The 23,241-nt window shown below is 34.3% G+C and overlaps 1 protein-coding gene across 1 annotated transcript in view; it reads left to right on the top strand.

The window, feature by feature from the left end:
• LOC126974031 (uncharacterized) overlaps positions 1–23,241 on the top strand; it is a 54,327-nt gene that overhangs the window by 26,140 nt on the left and 4,946 nt on the right. Inside the window, exon 2 of the mRNA XM_050821403.1 lies at positions 21,941–22,074. Within this exon, the coding sequence (XP_050677360.1) occupies positions 21,941–22,074 (134 nt within the window). The remainder of the gene's footprint in view (positions 1–21,940; positions 22,075–23,241) is intronic.

Here is a 23,241-nt window from a genome sequence, read left to right as displayed (position 1 = left end):
AGCGAGGCAGTGCCTTAGAAGCTCAGATATACTTTTCTTTATTCTGTACTGCCCTTGACATAGTAGCATAGACTTACAATATACTAGCGTATATACAAACGTAGAGTTCGAGAGAGGAGAACACCTCTAACGGATACAGAAAGATAGAAAAGGAAAGCGAATCTAGCACTAATCAATGCTTGGAGTTAGCTCTATCGTATTTTGTATATCAAACTAGATAACGCACACCACTACAAATCCAAATAACATAAGTTTTAAATACAAAACTTATATATGTATCGGACAATTTTTTATGATAGGAAGGGCAAGATGAGGAAGATGTTCAACTGATGGTAGGTGATAGGGCCTGCCCATTACAACGCAGTAATGCTTAGGATTCATGAAAACGACAGATACTGACCAGCAACGCAATAGATATTATGTTCATGTCAAACATAAAATGGCATCGTGAGTCATTTGAGCATTTTGATTAATATAAAGTACAGATTATAGATAGTTAAATCATTTATAGATAGACCTATAAATGATCCGAGTGTGTGAAAACAGCTGTGGAAACGTTGAAAAAAAAAATATTTTGAGCAGTTCACGCACACTAACACAAGTCGTGAGTGTAAGACGTAGCTTTTCACGCACACTAAACTAATATTCCTGGCCTGTTTTTATCAAATTCAAATTCAAAAACACTTTATTCATGTAGGTCACAAAAATGACACTTATGAATGTCAAAAAAAAAATTGTTTCTTATTGAATTTACCGCTACTTCGTAAAGGGTTGAGCTAATGAGAAGAAGTAGCAAGAAACTCATTGCCACTCTTTTATCGGTTTTCTAACAGCAAGAGACTCTATCGAGACGTATTAATTATCTAAGCCGCTAATAGTTAGATTGACTATGAAATGAAATGTTCGTGTTAAAACCGCGGCCAGTTTCTTGTCTATACTAATATTATAAAGCTGCAGTGTTTGTTTGTTTGTTTGTTTGAACGCGCTAAACTCTGGTACTACTGGTCCGATTTGAATGATTCTTTCAGTGTTGGGTAGTCCATTTATCGAGGAAGGCTATAGGCTATGTTTTTTTTTTTCAAAATTAGGGATGCGTAATAAAATTGCTATTTTGTAACACAAGGTGTAAAATCGAAAACCTATTTTTGCGTGCGCTGCAAAAACTATTGACAATAGAACAAAATGATGTACAGGCTATAATATAGGCAATATTTTATTACTTATAAAACTATCGCGTGAATTATACTTTATATGGCAAAACAACGTTTGCCGGGTCAGCTAGTATTATAATAAACATACAATGGCGAAAGAGTGTGTGTAATAAATAGTATGCATATTTGAGCATCCATTGGTTTGCTTGTAGAAAGCGTTATGTCAAATATGAACTGTCCACTTCGGCTCGGCCGCGGCGGTAACGCGAAGACAGTTTTCACCGGACAAATAGAAATGCCAACCATAATCACTTACCTACTACAAACAAAGGTTGAGATATAAACTGTTTGATTAATAATACACTCCCATGCATGCAGCATGCAAGATACAAACGGAGTGTTTTCCTTGTATACATCAATCATTTTGTTTGTTCTCCTATTTCTATTATTTATATATTATTACAAAACATAACAAACACATCACAAGAACTTAACAATATTGGAAGACATACAAAATATGAATATAGATGCGTCCTAACTCATGTTTCACAGATACAATAATAACAAAGAGAGAAATCAAAGGCATACAGTCACAAAGTGAAAAATGAAAATGAAAATGAGGATGATTTTTTTATTTATTTACGTAAACTTACAAAAAGCATCCATAAATAGTCGTATAATGTTCACAAGGCGCAAAAGCGTCAAAAAGTAAGTTACGTAAGTAATTAAAAATACGTCAGTGGATGCTCCGTACTCCAAACTTCTTGAGGATAACCTCAATATATTCCTTAATATTATAGTAGACACAAACATTCACAGAAATAACTAATTAGATTATGCGCATTGATACAAAAGATGTAAACAAATTAAATTACATTAAACTTGGGGCTTCTTTTGACGGTCTATACACCAACGTTCTTTCACCAGTGGGAGGCTTCTTTGCACTGGATGCCGGCTAGATTATGGGTACCACAACGGCGCATATTTCTGCCGTGAAGCAGTAATGTGTAAGCACTACTGTGTTTCGGACTGAAGGGTGCCGTAGCTAGTGAAATTAATGGGCAAATGAGACTTGATAGCTTGTTGTAGTGCTGCTCAGAATTTTTGGGTTTTTCAATAATCCTGAGCGGTACTGCATTGTAATGGACAGGGCGTATGAATTACCATCAGCTCAACGTCCTGCTCGTCTTAAAAAAAATACATATAGACAAATCACGTCGTATAAAAAGCAAAGTCAAACTATGGAACATGCCATAAATTACACCATAATGACCTTCGACAGCTATGTAAATATATGTATATATAACTAGCTTCCCCGACAGACGTTATCCTGTAGATAATAAAAAAAAAATGCTGTTTTAGGAATAGGAATTTGCCAATAATATTTCAAAACATCAAGAATTATTTCGTAAAAAATGCTAATGAAATTGTTTCACAGTGGAACTGTCAAACCGTGTGTCACTAAATTCTCTCATAGAAAAGATGTCCATACAAAACAAAATATATTGAAAATAAAAATATTTATGGGTCCCAAATCGAAATAAAAACTACCCTAGTTCGACCAAACTGCACTCCACGAAGTAATCCCCATTAAAATCCGTTCATTAGTTTAGGAGTCCATCGCGGACAAACAACGTGTCACGTAATTTATATATATTAAGATATATAATAGTCAATAAGCAGCATTCAGAAATGTAAAACATTAATTCAGATTAATATTATTTTTTATTTATTTTATTTATTTATTAATATGTCCTATTCTATTCTTCCTACTGTGTGGTTTTCACAGCTGTCATAGTCTATCTAGACGCATAAATGATGTCAGCTCTTATTATTATTATTTTATTTTTATATTATTAGCAATATTATATCTATAAAATATGTAACGAATAATTTTTAAATGCCACTAGCTAACGTATATAATAACAAATAAATTTTTTTTACACATTATCGTGCTGTCAGGTCGTCTATACGCTAGTATCTTCTAAGTCAGTGACAGCTGTGAACTCGTAGAAAAAAAGCGGTGAATTTTTAACCTCTATTTTCAGAAACACACGCACACTGAAACCATACCATACATATCGCGAGTGTAAGACGTAGCTTGTCACGCACACAAAAGTAATAAACCAGACCATCACCGGTTCATCGGTTGTCTATCAGCAAGAGGCTGTATCGACTTATAAATTACTTAAGCTTTGAGATATCCACACGTAACTACGTCATATAGGTACTATTATACATAAATGCGATACAATCAAGCTGGCACGGCTAAAGTTCTTTTTTATCGTATAAGGACAATCAGGTATGGACATCGCATTGCGAACATCGAGTTGCCATTACGGTATGTAAAAAATTAAAAATAAATTCGACACAGGCGTGACTTGGAAAAAACGACCTTTACACACGACCTCGAAGGGGCGGGATGGTTGCTCTTCAGCTAAATTTGAATATGAACTCATTTGATTTTTTTGTCGGCTCTTGGGCTAGCAAAAAGCATGGCTTTAGGTATTCCACCTAAAATATTTTAATTTTAAAATTACTGAAAATAAAATAAAATTTAAAAAAAAGTCACGTAATCCTGTCGAATATAAAAACAAAGCCGAAATATGGAACACGCCACAAATAACACCAAAATAAGCTTCAACTGCTATGTGTATACATTGCCGCATTTACAGCAGTTGCATAAAATAATCTTGGTCAATAAGCAGCAATGTAAAACATTTCTTCAGTTCAGATTTGATTCAGACAGTGACAGTTGACACACGACTAAGAGAAAAGTGTCCTTACATTGTTTCTATGCACATGTTTACCGTTCCGCTATTAAACTGTGAACGACAAAGAGGATGTAAATACAACGTTATAAATGGCGGGACTGCCTACGTTAAAACTGAAATTTAGTATGAAACGTGCAGTGATTTGACATTGGTTAGAAATATCAGTCAAATATTGGCTGAAAGGTCTCGTTACCAGGCCATAAAATCCAAAAAAAGCAGTAATTACAGTATGGCGATTGGCGACGAGGTAGTCCGGCTAGGTTTGAAAGCGAACAGTTGCTTAAAACGTAGTGGATTTTAGCATCTCCGTTCTTTACAAGATTATAGCCGTCATCTGTCAATCTATCAATGACTGCACGTTTCATAGAATCGAGTGAATCGCTTTTTTCTTGAGTTTCGCTAGGCTGGTGAATGATATGTCCATATAATATGTGTATTAGAACGTCATTGATTATAACAGTCAATTATTTAAATGTAGAATATTATTGTATTTTCTTTGAACGTTCGTGTAAAGTTTGTAAATATTATGATGTAAACACTTTTCCTCCGTTTAAGATTATCAGCAGCTTCCATTGCTCTATTCCGCCGCGTTGCATGCGGCTGTTAAATAATTGAGAAAAACGAACTTCCGTCTAGCCCCAACATCGCGGTCGAACATTATACTTTCACGACATTCAATACGTGATAGATTTACATTTTTTGCTACATCAATAATAATAGACGATTGAATGATGAATGCAACAGAAAATAGGAATAAAAACATCTTGTCGATTGCCCGACGAAGACGAAATATTGTTACGATATTAGAGATGAGATCTATAGCGCGTAGTCTTAGTAGATCTTAGTCTTTGCTCAGACTGTACTTATGTAAAACTTAGCTGAGCATAATCTTTGATTTCGATTTTATTCGCCAGTGGGAGGCTCCTTTGCACATAATGCCGGCTAGATTATGGGTACCACAACGGAGCCTATTTCTGCCGTGCAGCAGTAATGTGTAATCATTACTGTGTTTCGGTCTGAAGGGCGCCGTGGCTAGTGAAATTACTGGGCAAATGAGACTTAACATCTTATGTCTCAAGGTGACGAGCGCAGTTGTAGTGCCGTTCAGAATTTTTGGGGTTTTTCAAGAATCCTGAGCGGCACTGGATTGTAATGGACAGGGCGTATCAATTAATATCAGCTGAACGTCCTGCTCGACTCGTCCCTTATTTTCATTAAATAGGAAAGCCATTTGAGAGCTAAAATTATGGTGAGCTTATAAGACAGCCCAATACAACAGTCAAGTTCACGTTTTATCACACTCAGCTAAGTTTTACGTAAGCAAAGTCTGAGCAAAGACTAAGTACGCTCTAAAGATCTCAGTCTTAGTGTATTTTGAAAGCGTTGAATGATAAGAGAAGGTATAAAGTTGAAGAGGGCTTAAACATCATGACCCTCTATTACCTGTCCTGTCCTTCACTGTTCTAACAAAGGTTTTTGGCTTCAATGACCCTTAAGTATTAATCGTGGTACTTCTGACTAAGCTCCTCAGTTATAACCTCTAACTGACCGTCCGCGTGGACCAGGTCGATATGACCGAACGCTTATATACAACTGTATGATAATTTTTTATTTATATTTTAATGTGTAGTTTATGTACAGATTTTATTTCATGAGATTTTATGACAATAAAATACGAGACGAGCAGGACGTTCAGCTGATAGCAATGGATACACACTGCCCATTACAATGCAGTGCGGCTCAGGATTCTTGAAAAACCCCAAAAATTCTGAACGGCACTACAACTGCGCTCGTCACCTTGAGACATAAGATGTTAAGTCTCATTTGCCCAGTAATTTCACTAGCTACGGCGCCCTTCAGACCGAAACACAGTAATGATTACACATTACTGCTTCACGGCAGAAATAGGCTCCGTTGTGGTACCCATAATCTAGCCGGCATCCTGTGTTAAGGAGCCTCCAACTGGCAAATGTTTTAGTCGCCTCTTACGACACTCTTGGGCCTGGTACTTAGTCTTAATGCCCCGGGGAAGGACACGGCAAAATTGTAGAGTTATATAAATACTATCTCTAAGTTAATAAATATATATTAGCTGCTACTCCGACAGTCATTCTTCGGGCTACTGAAAAGCAGAAATACATTGGCGCCGCGCCAGTGCAGCTAACACTCAGCTAGCCGCATTAAAATAGCTGCATAGTAAAAATAGTAAAAACTGCAAGGCAAATATAGCTGCATAGTAAAAACTGCAAGGCAAATATAGCTGCATAGTAAAAACTGCAAGGCGAATATAGCTGCATAGTATTTTTTTTTTATATAAAGTCTTGTTCTATTTAATTTGTACACTAAATCTACGTTGACTAGTATTTTTGAAATAAATGTTTTTGAAACACACACACTCACTCACTCACTCACACACACACACACACACACACACACACACACACACACACACACACACACACACACACACAATCAATTGTAAATTGTAAAATTTGGTTTTTAATCATATCTGTTTATTTCTATATTGTTTACTAAATATATCGCAGCGGGGTCGTCCACGCGGGGTTCATTCAAACGAGTCACACACAGAAAAAAAACATTGAATTATTTTTTGTATGGAGAAAATTATGTTTGTGTCTATTACTTCGGTTCATATTTCGGTCATTCAGGAAGGACCCGTCACCTTCTTCACCACGTTGCATACTTTAGCTTATTTTCAAGAAAATAACACGAATTATGAACAAAATCAGCTTGCTTATCAAAGGTATACTTAGTTCGTGATACGGATTAAAAGCGATAATGTGGCCTTGTAGTATGTATGTTTCATTAATCTATGTAGAATATTTCACGTATTAGAACGAACTGATCAGCTGACACATACGGCAAAACAGCTTTCATCTCCTCAACACACCAACAGAGTTGCACAACGCAATTTTTTTCACACAAGCATTTGATACGAATTTCTAAACACCTTTTTGAATAACGTTTAATGTGAGAAAACCAAGCAATTAGCAATTTGACGCAGATTTCATTTCCTGTTGAATAATATCACGTCATATCGATTTGTCATAATATGTAAAATACTGTATATTACATAATATCTTTATTTCGGCAACCTTAGATTATAATTTAAGAAAAAAAATATGATTCTAAAATTTTGAATAAAGAATACTTTGTTGAAACAGATCAAAAAGGAGATTATTTAAAGAGTTCTTATATTTTCGTGTAACTGTAAATTATCTACCGAGTGACTTTAAAAATTATTATAATATATACTTGTAGTTTATTTGTTTCTTATGAATTATTATATACGATCTTTGTGTTATTAGAAATTTGTATACGCTTGTATACAACAAACTTCTTAATTCGATATTGTTGTGCACAAGTAAGAAAATGTGCGATTATTATTGTTTAGGAAACGACTCCTGTACTTTTCAAAGTATTTTTTTTTTCATTTAATTTTACATACGACCTTTCTCATTCATCACTCCTTAAACGAAATATTCACTTACAATCCTGTTATGAATTTGTTAAATTAAAAATTAAAAAAGTTTTAGTCTGAGATCTATGGAGCGTACTTGGACTTCACTCAGACTTTACTTACTGAGCTTAAGCTAAGATAACGCAATGTACAAAAAGAAGTTCGTATTTTATCACAATCTTAAGATTTACGTAAGCAAAGTCTGAGCAAAGTCTAAGTATGCTTTATAGATCTCAGTCTAAGACCGCCAAAAGGATTTCCTTTATATCGGCCATTAACTTATATATCTACAAACTGGTTTCTAATATTTTTTTACTAACACGTATTATCGTAATAAAATGATACACAAAATTAATAAAAACCCATATAGTGAAGTTAGAAAGCTAGAGAGACTAAAAAGCTTGGCATTTACTTTCGATCCGATTGAGTCAACATACCGTCCCTACCAGTGGAAGGCTCCTTTGCACAGGAAGCCGGCTAGATTATGGGTACCACAACGGCGCCTATTTCTGCCGTGAAGCAGTAATGTGTAAGCATTACTGTGTTTCGGTCTTTGGGCGCCGTAGCTAGTGAAATTACTGGGTAAATGAGGCTTAACATCTTATATCTCAAGGTGACGAGCGCAATTGTAGTGCATCTCAGAATTTTTTGGGAATCCTGAGCGGCACTGCATTGTTATGGGCATGGCGTATCAATTACCATCAGCTGAACGTCCTGCTCGTCTCGTCCCTTATTATCATAAAAAAAAATAGCGACAATTATCTGGAAAGGATTCACATGTTTGTAGGCCTTGGACACAATATCGTTTTATGGTTTATCTATATAAAAATCAATTTCTGTTCGTTAGTGTCGGATAAACTCAGAAACGGCACGACGAATATGAGTTTTTAGTTTTAATGAATATTTCATATATTATTTTCTTTGCCTCAATACAGGAGTGATTATTTGGAAGACGAAATTAGAAAAAATCTCTAAAGAAACTAGCTGAAAAATAAAAAAATCGAAAATTAGTATTAAATTAATAAATTATTGGATATGATTCGAGCGTTTGACATTCTGGTAAGACAGTTCTGCGGTCACTTGGTGTTGCCATTACTAGTTACAACAAGTCTACAGATATTTTGCGAAATTAATCAAATTTAAAACGATATTATGATCACATTATTCTTTCCGTTCGAATTCATGACAGTTTGATGACAGGCATTTAAATTTGATTGAAAATACAACTATTGTTTGCTAATTTACCAGTGGGAGGCTCCTTTGCACTGGATGCCGGCTAGATTATGGGTACCACAACGGCGCCTATTTCTGCCGTGAAGCAGTAATGTGTAAGCATTACTGTGTTTCGGTCTGAAGGGCGCCGTAGCTAGTGAAATTACTGGGTAAATGAGACTTAACATCTAACGTCTTAAGGTGACGAGCGCAATTGTGGTGCCGCTCAGAATTTCTGAGTTTTTCAAGAATCCTGAGCGGCACTGCATTGTAATGGGCAGGGCGTATCAATTACCATCAGCTGAACGTCTTGCTCGTCTCGTCCCTTATTATTATAAAAAAAAAACTTTTAAATTTTCCAGTAAAAGTTCCAATCGATATTAGAAGCTTGAGTAAGGTGTCAGTTTTACGCTTTCATTTCAACCAAAAATGGGACGAATATAGCAACTTTTTGATGAGATTCTTACACGTTTTGTGGATGGTTCACTTGATGTTCCAGCTCCAGCTTTATTACAAGCCCACAGGTATCATGGGCTGTGATTAATTGACGGTTTGACCTGTTTCTTTATCAAGTATGTACATAAATCAATATTCATGATCGAGCCTCCTTTTTAGCACTATAGCGCCTGTGTTAGAAGACCCCGCTCTTCCAGACATGATTGTCTGCATATTCTAATTACTAAGAAGTATGTGTACTAAGAAATGAGATGTACATGTGTGTGTTGGGTGTGTGTGTGTGATAAGTAAGGTGTGTATTCGTGATCAAATGAATGAATCTGTTATGTGTGTGTATAGGAAAATGTTTGTGTTAAAACTGGTAAATTAATATGCTGTTGTTAAAAAGTTTTCATTAACTGTAGTAGTGTAGTGTAGTGAGTGAATTTATACAACTTACAAGCATGTATTTACTTTCAAAAAGTTGTTTTGAATTGATATATTATATTATTATTTAGTTATAGAGCATGGCTGAGATGTTGTACTTGCGATTGGCAAATCCGGTTTTGGTTGGAGGAAGTTTTGCAATAATAATATATTTTCTTCGTTTTTAGTCTTTCAGTGTGATATCGTGTATTTTTGAAATACATGGTTTCTATTAGGCTCCTTTGTATTAAAATAATTATTAGTATTCAAATTATCTTCAAGTACACGTACCAAGATTTGGCACAGGCCTGTTCTAAGCTTGCTTATTTAACATTATCTGTGTACTGTGAGGACGACGATAAAGTCGTAAGATAAATTGTATCTATATCGTGACAAGTTCCAGTGTGTTTTTTTATCTCTGTTTCCTTGATTTTTCTTGACAGGTTTCTTCTATTTCTATGTTATGAACGTGATATTTATTTTTGTGCATTTAAAAGAATTTTTAATTCATTATTAAATATAGGTATGCGATTTCAAGAATAACCCCCGGTCCTAGGTTAGGTTTATGAGCAAATTTCATAATTATACGTGTTATGTATGTGAAGATGTTTCGTGCAAACATAAAACGACCTTAGCCCGAATTCGTGAAGGCTTCGCAATTCGTAACCCGTGATCAAGTCTAGGTATTTTTCCTGTTATAGTCACAATTATGAATATCTATATTATTATTACTTATTAACATTGTAAAAATTATTTTAAATTATTTTTGGTGCAACTTTATAACATCCGAACAGAAATACAATATTATAGAATATAGTCAATGTAGGTTCTTTTTATTACCGCTAAAACAACAACTAATAAAAATATAGAAGACATATTCCAAACCAAGTAGATACTTACACATTTAACAAGTACATGCAGTCTAGACTACGACTCGCACTTGACGGTTTTGTGGTACAGTCTGGTAGTGTGGTGCGAGGCGCCTGCCGGATCGTTCGATGGTTTGATGGTACCAAATCCGATCATGTGTTTGAACTATAACACGTTGAGACACGTTCTGGAACACGAAGCCAGACATAGACTAAGAATAAACTAGCAAATAGACAACCTGACAGCCCGATAATGAGTGACCACTTTTGATTTGTCAATGTGTGCGTTAGCTAATATTTTGTCCAAGATGAAGAGAAGAGCTAAGGAGGTAATGCCAAGCGTGGCTGACTGTTTACAACTCGTTCGGTTACAGAAACAAAAGATTCATTTTCCTTTTCTATCTTGCTGTATCTCGCTAACGATGTTCTTCTCTCTCGCAGGCTCTCTTTATCTTTACGCTAGTATATTTTAAGTTTATGGACCGAACCGTCCGATGTTTCAACCGCACCAAACCCGATCATGTGTTTGAGCTATAAAACAAGCTTGATTTCAGATTACGAATTGAGACGCGTTCCGGACTCCGGAACCAGACGTAAAGATATATTCCCTCTCCCTCTCTCTTACCAACTCCCTTCAAGACGGAAGAGAACAGTACAATTGCATCGCTGGTTTACAGGATAAATAATTCTTCCGTAAAACAGTTAGTTAAACATAAGTGTACAATGTACGATGAAACATAGTGTATATAAAAACGTTTGTAAAACACCAAAACATTTATTTGCATCGGTTGGATCGAAATAGTGATTGTAACATTGTTGCTGCTTCATACGTGATTACAAGACATTGTCAATACCCAAATCATTTTAAACTCTATGCTAGTGGCATAAACTCTAAATCAGCCTGTCGTAATAGTGGTCAGAGGAATACAAGAAACTATTGATAGTCAGCTTTTACCTTTTCATTCACGCTTTCTTTTTATTTCAACACAAAGTGCCTTCTATGGAGAGGTTTACTGACACTCCCTTGTATCTCAAACTCGTCGAAGTAACTTGATTAGGTTACCATTAACCTTATTTGGGGAGATGGTAGACTGTCACTTTTCTAAATATTTATTAACTGCAACTATGCAAATATATATTTTTATGGTAGTTAATGACGTTCTATACTTATAAGGACTTATCTAATAGTGAAAAGGCAAAAGTGTGTTTAAAGACAATGTAAGCACACTTTTCTCCTTAGTCGTGTGTCAACTGTCACTGTCCGAATCGGATTTTAAATTCAGCGAACGTAACCTAAACTGAATAAATCTTTTACATTGCTGCTTATCGACCAAGAATATTTTGAAAAGTTGGAGTATATGCGGCAATGTATACAAGCTATGATTAATACCGAAAACTACCGTTGACTGTGCTGATAATTTGTTTGAAATCATAAAAACAGTTAGGTTTATATTTGCACAAAAAAGAATGTGTCACAATTATTGTTGTAGTGTCACGGCCTTAAAAATAAAATTGGTATAAAGTTATACCTGAGCATAAACCAAGAATATGTAAATTTGATTTATTTGGGCCTTGGATCGTTTCCCGCGTTTATTTGTTAGGCTGATTGCGAATTTGTAAGCGATATAGATAGACTATTTTGCATATTCTTGGTTTAGTATCAGGTATAACTTTATACCAAGTTTATTTGTAAGGCCGTCAGTGGTTATAATAAAGTGATAACAATAACTTCGGAAATGTATGTTCAAACGAAATTCGAGATACTTGTTTATTATGACTGTAGGAAGATGACCGTAAGGTGGATCATGACTCAATTATATCGATAGTACTTAAAGGAGTCTCGGGAATCAATCCGGAAAAATTCACTTTGCATATAAAATGCGTGTAATTATGTCTCTTATCAAACCGCCAAGCACATTTGGTGTGACATATTTCCCAACGTGTGAGCGAAACAGAACGACACATAAAACAAAAGGATAAACCTGAAAATTATCGCATCCGCGACATTTTGATCATTAAGCTGGTTCTCTAGGGACGGTATTTCCTTAACTTCATCTCAAATTAACGTGAGTTAAGAGATACTGAAACCTTATGCAATTAACTTGCATTAACTACTTGTATTTGCAATCAAATTGCAGGAATGTCTGTGATAATAAGGCAAATAGCGGCACTGCACAAGTTACTTGTTATGAAATATTATTGGCAATGTGGTTACAAGTTTGAGCTAAGTCTGTGTACATTTAAAATCTTATAAGATCCATCACTACATAGGCGCATCAACGGCTTGTAAATGTATATCTATAACTATAAGCATGATGTTTTGCGTGTATAATATACGCGTTTGCACCTTTTTAGGTATAAATATAATATAAAATGTTATTTTAGATACTATAATTGGTTTCAAAACATAAAAACACCTTTAATATTTATTTCTATTTTTTTTTTTATGGAATAGGAGGACAAACGAGCATACGGGTCACCTGTTGTTAAGTGATCACCGCCGCCCACAATCTCTTGCAACACCAGAGGAATCACAGGAGCGTTCTATATATGTTATATGTAATTTTTTCGGTCAGTTGCTTTAAAAATCGAATAGGTTTTTTATAAGCAACAAAGCGAGTTACGGTTGGTGCTACATTAGCATCAGGGTAAATCTTAAAAGAAGGTAATATTTACTACATTATTTTGTACAAGGTAAGTTTTTCACTTTAGCCGACAATAATATTAAATTTTTTTACTCGGCATACTTCAATTTATTCACAATTGCTACATTCACCATACTTCATACCGTACCCTGTGCCTACACCAGCGCCATTGTGGAAGATTTTTTAACTGTTATTTACAACATAAGCTGGACACTTTTTCAACTTTTCTCTCTCTTATGAGATGATTCTCCTTGCCTCTACCCTCCATACACGGAACAAACCATATTCTATTCTTCCTATAGTGGCTTCTGTACAAGGAACACCACAATTCAGCCAATGCCACGTTTAAAAGTAGACCACCAAACTACGACAAAATAAAAGCTTGACATGAGATTGTGAGAGTGGTGTTTTAGAATTGCGTTACAATTGCAGTGCTTAAACCACCAAATCGATTTTGATAAATTTGTACAGAGATAGACTAGAGCTTGAAAAAGTACATAAGCTACCTTTTATTGCAAAAAAAGAAATGGAGGGGCTGAAATAGGGGATGGCAGTTTGTATGGAAATTCGTCATTATCGAAGATTTAGACACTTGATAAGAAATAATTTACAAACGTTTGTTCGAGAATTTTTAAAACTTTTAACTACATGGGGATGAAATAGGAGATTAAAGCGAAAGTGTTAAAGAAGAACGCTGGAAGAAAGAGCAGTTTGTATGTGTATTATTTGAAAAATATAAAAAAAAATAAAAATAATCCCAAAGTAACTATTCAATGCAGACGTAATAATAATAACATAATAATAATGAAGCTTTATTTGATTCCATGCAAAAATAACAATTGTTTAATATTACTCTATCTCTGGTTTTATATGGACCCCTTTTGGGTAAAAGCCTCCTCCAAAGAACTCCATTTAATTTTGGTTTTTGCAGTCTCTGTCCAACTTTGCCCCGCCACTGCCACTATTTCATCTGTCTACCGACCACAAGGCCTGCCTCTCTTTCTAATGCCTCGAGGGCTGGATTTTCTTCATTTTCTTTTGAGGGAGAAAGTAAGTGCATCGGTTATTTTAGTTTTGCTTCGAATGTCTGCGTTTCTCACCCTGTCTTTAATTTTTAAACCTAGACAACTTCTCAAAAATGCAGACGTAGTCGCGGTTAAAAGTTTGTAACATATAAATACACTCTGGTCAAATTCAGAAGAACATTTCTATTTCAAAAAATATATGACAGCACTAAGCGATGACTTGTAAACATAAATGCTCTACATATTATACAATATGTAAAATTGTATTATAATCTTGACCGCACAAGTGGAATAAATAAACGCAAGTTTTGCATTTACTCGCCTGGTGTGACCACGAGCGATATTTAAAAAAGACGTGTGGCACTCGGGGACTGCTGCGGTAAAGCTATTGCATAGCATTTTTATCAACTTAATAATAATAATAAGCATATTTATTCAAGAGTTATAGATTAAAATATGTAATCTTTTATCAACTTATGCAATTATATTTATTTACTTTATGCAGTATTTGTTTTTTTTTTTGATAAAAATTAATTTAAAAAAAAAACAAACGACAAGTGAGTAAAATTTAACTTGCAAGATTTGATTACAGACAGACAACGGGACATGTGAAACTAAATAAAAATGCATGTAATAATAATAAAAATTAAAAAAAATCAAGATGTACCCCAGGCTTGATCCTGGGACCTTCTGCACAAAAGCATACGCGATAATACGCTGTTCCACGGCAACTGTAATGACCGTGCCGAAATATCTATATAGATCTAGTAAGTAAGTGTTAGGTTATTTTCGTTACGGAATTTCTGGATTCACGTTCAAGGCCCGCGATAGAGGCTATGCAATAGCTTAAAAGTTTTTATTATATATTCTCCTTAGGTCGGGTTGACATTTGTTTTAATTAAATAATAAAAGAGGTCGGACACAAACTATCTTTTCAATTCTGGTTAGGAGTCAACTTTGTGATTATTCTCTATCGAGGAATTGTATGACGTCATGTTCCCACATACAACAGTCGTTAGATCTTAGATATTTAATATATTTATTTTAACGTAATTGATATATAATTATTGATACAGTCAAATATCTTACTACGAATTTTGGTATAGGGTGCGAGAGAGATTATAAAATGCACCTTTTTTGTACTTCAGCTGTCTTCACGTAAGTAGGAATCTTATCTAACATAGGTAGTAAATGTATGTAATTTTTTATTATTATTTTAAATAGGTAATATTAACACACTTATATACAAATTGTCATGCCCCAAACTAGGCATGGCCTGTAAGTATGTATTTAATACAATATACTTACTTAAACATACATAAGTACATCCTACATATTTATCATATAAATGTTTGCACCTACCGGGATCCGAATACGGGACCTGACCATGACTGAGCTATATGGATCGTTATATATACAGGATAGCAACAACCATTCACAAAGGGAATGTCCCAGTATATTTGTTGTTTGAATAAAAACTTCATTCATTGCATGACAAGCAATTTTGCCAAAAGAAATGGTCTAAACAGAAGGTCCGAAAATTTCACTAAGAGCAGTCCAGCCGTTTTGGAGCAATTTTTTTTGTTTTTATGAAAATACGGGACGAGACGAGCAGGACGTTCAGCTAATGGTTATTGATACGCCCTGTCAATGCAGTGCTGCTCGGGATTTTTGAAAAGCCCAAAAATTCTGAGTGGCACTACAATTGCGCACGTAACCTTGAGAGTCTCATTTGACCAGTACTTTCACTAGCTACGACGCTCTTCAGACCGAAACACAGTAAAGCTTACACATTACTGCTTCACGGCAGAAATAGGCGCCTCCCACTGGTGGGTCTATACGGAACAAGCACACATTTAATTTTATATAAAGCTACAGAAATAATGCTAGTATACCCTCAATACAATGTGCTCGTTTTTAAGGGCTGATATAAAAAAGTCTTACTGGTCTACGCTTTAGTCTGTAGGCCATACGTCGTCTCAATACCAAATCCGTGACCAAGTCTTTTCTTATCACTGTCTTCCTAGCCGTGCACAAAAGAGACAAATATTCTAATAATGGATTTCGTTTCGATACACTTTCTGAAATACAGACGATTAAGTTCAACATTCACAGATGCAAACCAATATGGACAGCATCCAAATGTTTGAATGTATTGTACAATTAGAGGAAAAAGTTTTTTTAAGGTTTAATCCCGTTCTGTCCACTGGCCGACCTTTTTAAATGTCATATATTCAAGCAGCTGCAAGCCAATACGGTATTTTCTACTTTTTAATGGAATGCAACTTTTTAAGTCCTTTGAAAATTTAAATGACAATAATTGTTATCAGTTCGATGAATACGTACTTAAGTTAACATCATTAAGTTACGTTATTATACCATTCATTTTACCTTTTATTAATCGTACAGATTAATTATATCGCATTAATTTGAACAGGCTGACTGAGGCAACACATTGAAAAAAAAAACAAAATAAAAGATACTCTTTGTTGTTGTTTTGAGTTGTCGTTCCCGCCAATAATTTATTGTGTTTTATTTTAATTTGCTTTATGAATCATGAATGTTTCATTTATTGATTGAAGATTGGCATATTCCAATAGAAACACCTATGGTAGTGCCAAGAAAAACAATCGAATCTGCAAATTCAAGAGTTTTAGAATCTAGGATTGCCTTAACCTTAGGTTTGAAATTTTTAAGTTGTGACTAAGTATGTGGCAGTCACATGTTCAAACGAAACGCAAAGCCAGTAGAGAGGATGTATATACTACGTAAAAAGAGGCGAGACTGCCTAAGTAAAAATTGAATTTTAGTTTAGTATGAAACGTGCAGTGAGATTTGACATAAATTTACATAACGATAGGGCGACGAAGTATAATACGGCTAAGTTTGAAAGCGAACACTTGCTTAAAACGTAGTGGATTTCGGCTATCTCCATTTTTTACGAGATTATAGCCGTCATCTGTCAACCTATCAATCACTGCACGTTTCATACAATCCAGTGAATTACTTTTTTCTTTGAGAGGTTCGCTAGGCTGGCCAGTAGCACCGATATTTAGCTATAGCAAATGTTCAGTTTTAGTTGCACTGGACTCAAGGTGTTCCGTAAGTATAGTCGGTATGTCAATAAAAAATTTCTAAAAACACAAGCTATTTCATTTTCATCATTAATATTTGTACCGTTCAGGTTTAAATTAATATCTTTAATGTTATACTTATTTTTTTTTACTTTAAACTATGGAGTTTAACTTTTGACTATAATGTTTAGGCCGATTAAAAAGATAAAAATCAGTAATATCAATCGATCAACACCATTCTTTCGATTGATATTACTAGTTCTTGTCCACAATTATCCGATTCTGAACAATTTATAACTTTCTTTGATATTGTATAACTTTGACTATATAATATTGTCTAGGCAGGGGGCTGTTATTGCAGTGATTCGAGGTGCTTCGTTTGAAAACGCATTCCTTAAGTTTTATTTTTTATATTTGAGTCAACTTGTACGTACACCTTGAAATCTCCACATATCTGTTCCACGTCATAGCTTACAATTTTCATGATGTAATATCATGTGCCTCCATAACCTACTTTTTCTTGGTTACCGTTTTGCTGAGTAAATAAAAAAGTGAAAACTTTGAAATGAATAATAAAACTTATTTTACTAATTAGAGATCTGAAATATTTTCCTTATTGCGTAAGCTATCATAAAATTTAATTTTTATTGTCATGTTGTGTAAAATATCCTTATGAGTCGTGGTAATAAATAGATGTAAATACTTACCTCTTTTCTTATTACGGTTGGCAGCCCTAATTTACGAAGCTCATATTTTTTCTGTGTATGTTTAATTTACTAGCAAATTACTGAATACTAAGACGGTGTAATTTGATATATACAATTATTTAATGATATTATTTATTAAACCTCGTAAGTTGAAGTTAACAACTACATCGTACTTATATTTTTTTATTAGAAATTTATTACATTAGTGTGCGTTACAAGCTACATCTTACACTCGCGATTTGTACGCGATGTCACGTTGTGTTAGCCTGCGTGCATTGCTAAAAATAGAGTCTAACCTCAATTCTTTTCGACGTTGTCTCTAGACGTATAAATGATTTAAGAAGTAGACATAAAGATGTTGACACCGTAGCTATAGCGTTTGAACACTTTTTTACAGACATTCCAATCTCTACTACAAAACTTTTAAACTCCTCTCCCCTGATAGCAGAATCTCTATTAAAACAAAACGTATCGGAGTACAAATCTCAATTTAAATATAATTATATTAATAGTGATGATATCATTAGTGCTTTTAAACTTATTAATGTTAAGAAATCAACAGACCTCTGGGGCATTTCTATTACCGTTGTAAAACCAATAATTGATATGATTGCACCCGAACTTGCATTAATTTTCAATGAATGTATCGACTGTGGTGTGTTCCCTGATTTAATGAAACACAGTAAAATAACTCCACTTTTCAAATCAGGTAGTATAGTTGTTCAGACCCTAGTTATTTTAGACCTATCTCCGTATTACCAACATTTAGTAAAATTTTCGAAAAAATAATTTTAAATCAATTGTTAAGGCACTTTAATTCGCATAATTTATTGCACTGTAAACAGTTCGGTTTTACTAGGGGTAGTTCAACCATTGACGCTGGTATCGAGTTTATATCACACATTTTTGATGCTTGGGAAGAGTCGCAAGATGCTCTGGGCGTTTTCTGTGATTTGTCCAGGGCATTTGACTGTGTACACCATGACACATTGATCAGGAAACTACACCACTATGGTATTAGGGATGTTGCCTTAGATTTTCTCTCTTCCTATTTGAGTGATAGAGTCCAAAGAGTCGACGTGAATGGAAAGCGTTCCCCAGGATCAGGATTTAGGTGTGCCACAAGGCTCAATACTTGGACCATTTTTATTCTTAGTATACATAAATGATCTACCCCATTTTGTGAGGGACGATCATGAGGTTGTGTTGTTTGCAGATGACCCGTTACTTTTATTTAAACTTAAGCGACAACAAAACGTTTTCGACGATGTAAACAATACAATCTCGAAGGTAGTAAAGTGGTTTTATATTAATAATCTTCTACTTAATGAGAATAAAAAAAAGTGTATTAGATTTATACTACCAAATGTGAAACAAGTAAAAGCTAATATTATTATTAAAAACGAAGAATTAGCTCTCATGGACACCACTGTATTTCTAGGTATAACCCTCGATAATAAGCTTCAGTGGGGCCCTCATATTGATACATTGTCGAAGAATTTCAGTTCTGCAGCATACGCATTCAAAAAGATCCGTCTCTATACAGATGTAGCCACAGCTAGACTAGTCTATTTCAGCTACTTTCACAGCATTATGTCTTATGGTATACTGCTGTGGGGAAGTGCTGCAGATATTAACATCATCTTTGTGCTGCAGAAGAGGGCTGTACGTGTAATTTACAATATGGGTCCCAAAGAATCACTCCGTGAAAAATTTAAAGAGATAAGTATAATGACCGTCACTTGTCAATATATTTATGAAAATCTGATGTATGTGCACAGGAATATTAACTCGTTTAAGAAAAATAGCAATAGTCATAAGTTTAATACTAGGAATAAAGATAAGCTTGCTGTTACCACTACCAGGCTCCATAAAGTTGTAAAATCATTTAAAGGGCAATGTATACGCTTTTATAACAAACTCCAAAGTGATATGCTTAATCTGACAATAAACAAATTTAAAAATTAAATTAAAGGGAAACTTTATAAAAAAGCTTACTATAAAATAACGGATTACTTAGATGATAAAAATGCTTGGGAATGAACATGCTCTAACTCTGTCTTAATAAAACAAAATATGTATTATAATTTATAGATATATAGTATCAGTATATACATTATTTTTACAAACTACATTATGTAGCTCTTATTATTATAAGAAACCTTAAATTGACGATTCAAAATGCTCAAATATGATTTCAATGAATAAAGATATTTTGACTTTGACTTTGACAGCCTGTGCCACAGCCGTGGGCCTGTCTCACCTCGACTATGTCATAATGGTTTGCAGCATTTAAAAAAAATTATTGTGTAAATACACTGGGGATATGTATTTGAATGCCAATTGTATACAAACTATTGGATGCCAAATATTACCACTGCAAATATATAGATAGTAAAATGCAAATTCTCATGTGCACTTCGTTGTTATTCACGTCCTACAACCGTTATAAGCAGCGGTGATCACTTATATTATGAGGTGACTTGTATTTTCGCTTGCCTGTATTACTAATTTTCCATAAAAATAAGATCATTTTTACAAGTAATTTATAAGTTACAAGGGAATCAATTCATTGTTCACACAGACATACGGCCAAAAAACCATAACCTTCTTTTAGCATAGCCGTAGTAAAGTTAATACTTTACTACTAAGTTAAGTTAATACTTTACTTTTTGTATGTGTATTAATGTTGACTAAGAAGTATTTTAAAATTTATTTCTTGACAGTATCTTTATGCACGTCAGAAAAGCGATGGGAATAATAAATACAAACACAATCAGAAACATTAAATGAATGATTGTAATTAAAATTGAATTTTAAAATTTATTCCAACCAATTCATTATACAATAATTTTATATTGCTAATAATTATTTAAAGTCGTCTTTAAACTTATGTATTTAAATAATAATTTTACACAATTTCACAACAAGTTAACAATAAAAACATACACGGGTGATATTATAGTAATATTTATGAAGGTATTTAGCAGGTAGGAAAACACCATAATTTCGAAAATAATAAAAAAGCATAAAAGGCATTTATTTTTCTCAAAATTGATTCCTTTAGAATTCTTTTTGATGTAATTTCTAATATACTAAATACTACTACCGCTTCGAAAACAAATGGCGCTCTGAGAGAGAAGAAGCGGCGCAAGAAACTCTCCCAGCATTTTTTTCTTGAGCTCTTTTTAATCAAATACACAATAATATACTGTCAATTCTATTGCTATTAAATAATTAAGTCCCAGGCTGTCGGATCACTGAGATATTCAGCAGCGGAGTAGTAGGATTTACGACGAAGCCATTTTTTTATAAAATATTTAAATTTATTTATAGATAATGCCTGAGGCTGGGACTTTATTAGAAAAGTGTATACATTTAACCTTAAAGCTATTATGTATCTTATGAAGCCTACTAGAATTAGTTACAAGCAATCCCTTATTTCTAGTGTTATAATAATGAAAATCACTATGAGGAGCAAAAAGGTGACGATTTTTGTGAACGTATATTAAATTTTCATAAATGTACTGACAATGACCAGTCACAATATTTGTTTCTTTAAATATTTCTTTGAGATACTAATTTACTAAACATCCTAGTGTTGTACTAATAACTCTACAGATTATCGATAACGCACTAGTGTTGTTTGTTCTTCTTGTATGACCCTGAATGGTCAATTTATTGCTCACTTATTAATAGATGACTAAAAGAACCTACTGCGCATTGTATAATATGTACAATCGCGGTCTAAGAATGTTTACCACCTTAAGGTTTATATGTAACACACATCGATATCACAAAGTCGACAATAAAGATATAGCATTTTAGACTTTACTGCGCACAAAATATAGGATCTAATTTGAAAACTGATAAATATTTTTAAGACCGCTCCCGTACCTGTAAGTATTATTCTCGAATGTTCTCAAACAGTAATAAACAGCAAACAAGAAAGAATAAACAAGTTGTTTACAAAACAGCTTGTTATGTCGAGGGCGAGATTCGTATACGCCGCTAGAATCTTGGTAACACTATGATGTATGAGCCATAGATTCTGTAAAGATCTATAGCGTAGCGTTGTGCGACGCGATCACATCTTCGGTCTCCTTACGAAGTGAGCCTTATGATTGGAGTTATTTTCCAGGTGGAGTCAGGACGCGAAGAGTTGAAGAAAGAGCGAGAGATAATGCAACTGGTGGCCGGTCTACAGCTTAACCCGGATGAGATCGAGAGGCGTGAGGTGCCTCCACATATGATGAGGAACAGGCATGGACCTAGGTAAGGCTGAGTATACATTGTTATTTCCTTAAAATAATGATAAAATTATATTCTGCTGGCAAAGTAAACACTAATATAAAATAATAATATTATTTTAGAAGGGGTTGGTAATTTAAACACACATAATAGAACTGTTACATCTGTATTTTAAAGATTCCATTTAGAAATACCCCCTTATTCATAAAAGTCTGCTAACTTAAACACTCTGTCTTCTTCTATTGACCTAAGTCAGAATGAAAAATAATATTCTGTAGCAGCTGTTTTAAGTTAGCGGACTATTATCAATTAGGGGGCTTAAAATATAAACGCATGATTAAAAAATTAAAAGACAAGTAGGGCATAGTGTCTCCTTACAATTCACAATAAGTAATGTCTACTCGTACTTAGCGCTTTAGCTTTTATAGGTCACGACCGTCTACCGTGATGATGCTACCAACTGTTAGTTAGCACTGAAGTAGCGCCAACTAACTTACACGACTAAAGTTAACTAAAGATCTGAATATTATATGTTACTAGCTGACCCGGCAAACGATGTTTTGCCATATAAATTATTTTTAGAGGTAGACCTATTCCAAATTATGCCAAAAAATTATGAAACCTGTTCAACTCTCAGTGGCTGGTCCTGTTGAGAACGATGACCAGTTCTGCCATTCTTGCCAAGAGTACAGCTCACTCCCATTTCAGTACTTTCATATTCTGCTGGATTTAGTTTTAAGCTTCCCTAAGCTTCTTCTGCACTTTATCCCTTGTATAATAGTTTATATCCAAGCTTGTAATCCTTATGACATGCGCGGGAGCAGGCACCATCCGTACCATTTTCTCAATGGACGTAGTTCGTTTAGTTGAAAAACGTTCGAAGCCACAAACATCATATTTTAAGGAATTCGTGTTTAAAGTTTAATTTACATTAGTGTATTCCATATATGTGGGTTGGGCTACTAAGTCCTGATGTCATTTAAAGAGTGGCAGTAGGGCTTCCATTTTTTGTCAGTCCGTTAATATGACTCACGTGACCAGTTTTATGTTTTTCGATTTCGATTTGACTGAGGTTTGGAACGTTTTTCTCGAATTACGTCCAAATAACTTACACTAATTATGAAGTTATGGACGAATTCGTTTTTTGAGAACTATATAGTTTTTTGAAGTCGATTAAAATTAATGCGAGAT

This window comes from Leptidea sinapis, chromosome 31, assembly GCF_905404315.1.
Source record: "Leptidea sinapis chromosome 31, ilLepSina1.1, whole genome shotgun sequence".
Classification (NCBI taxonomy): domain Eukaryota; kingdom Metazoa; phylum Arthropoda; class Insecta; order Lepidoptera; family Pieridae; genus Leptidea; species Leptidea sinapis.
Note: the sequence above shows the minus strand (reverse complement) of the source record. Positions and strands in the feature narration are given on the sequence as shown.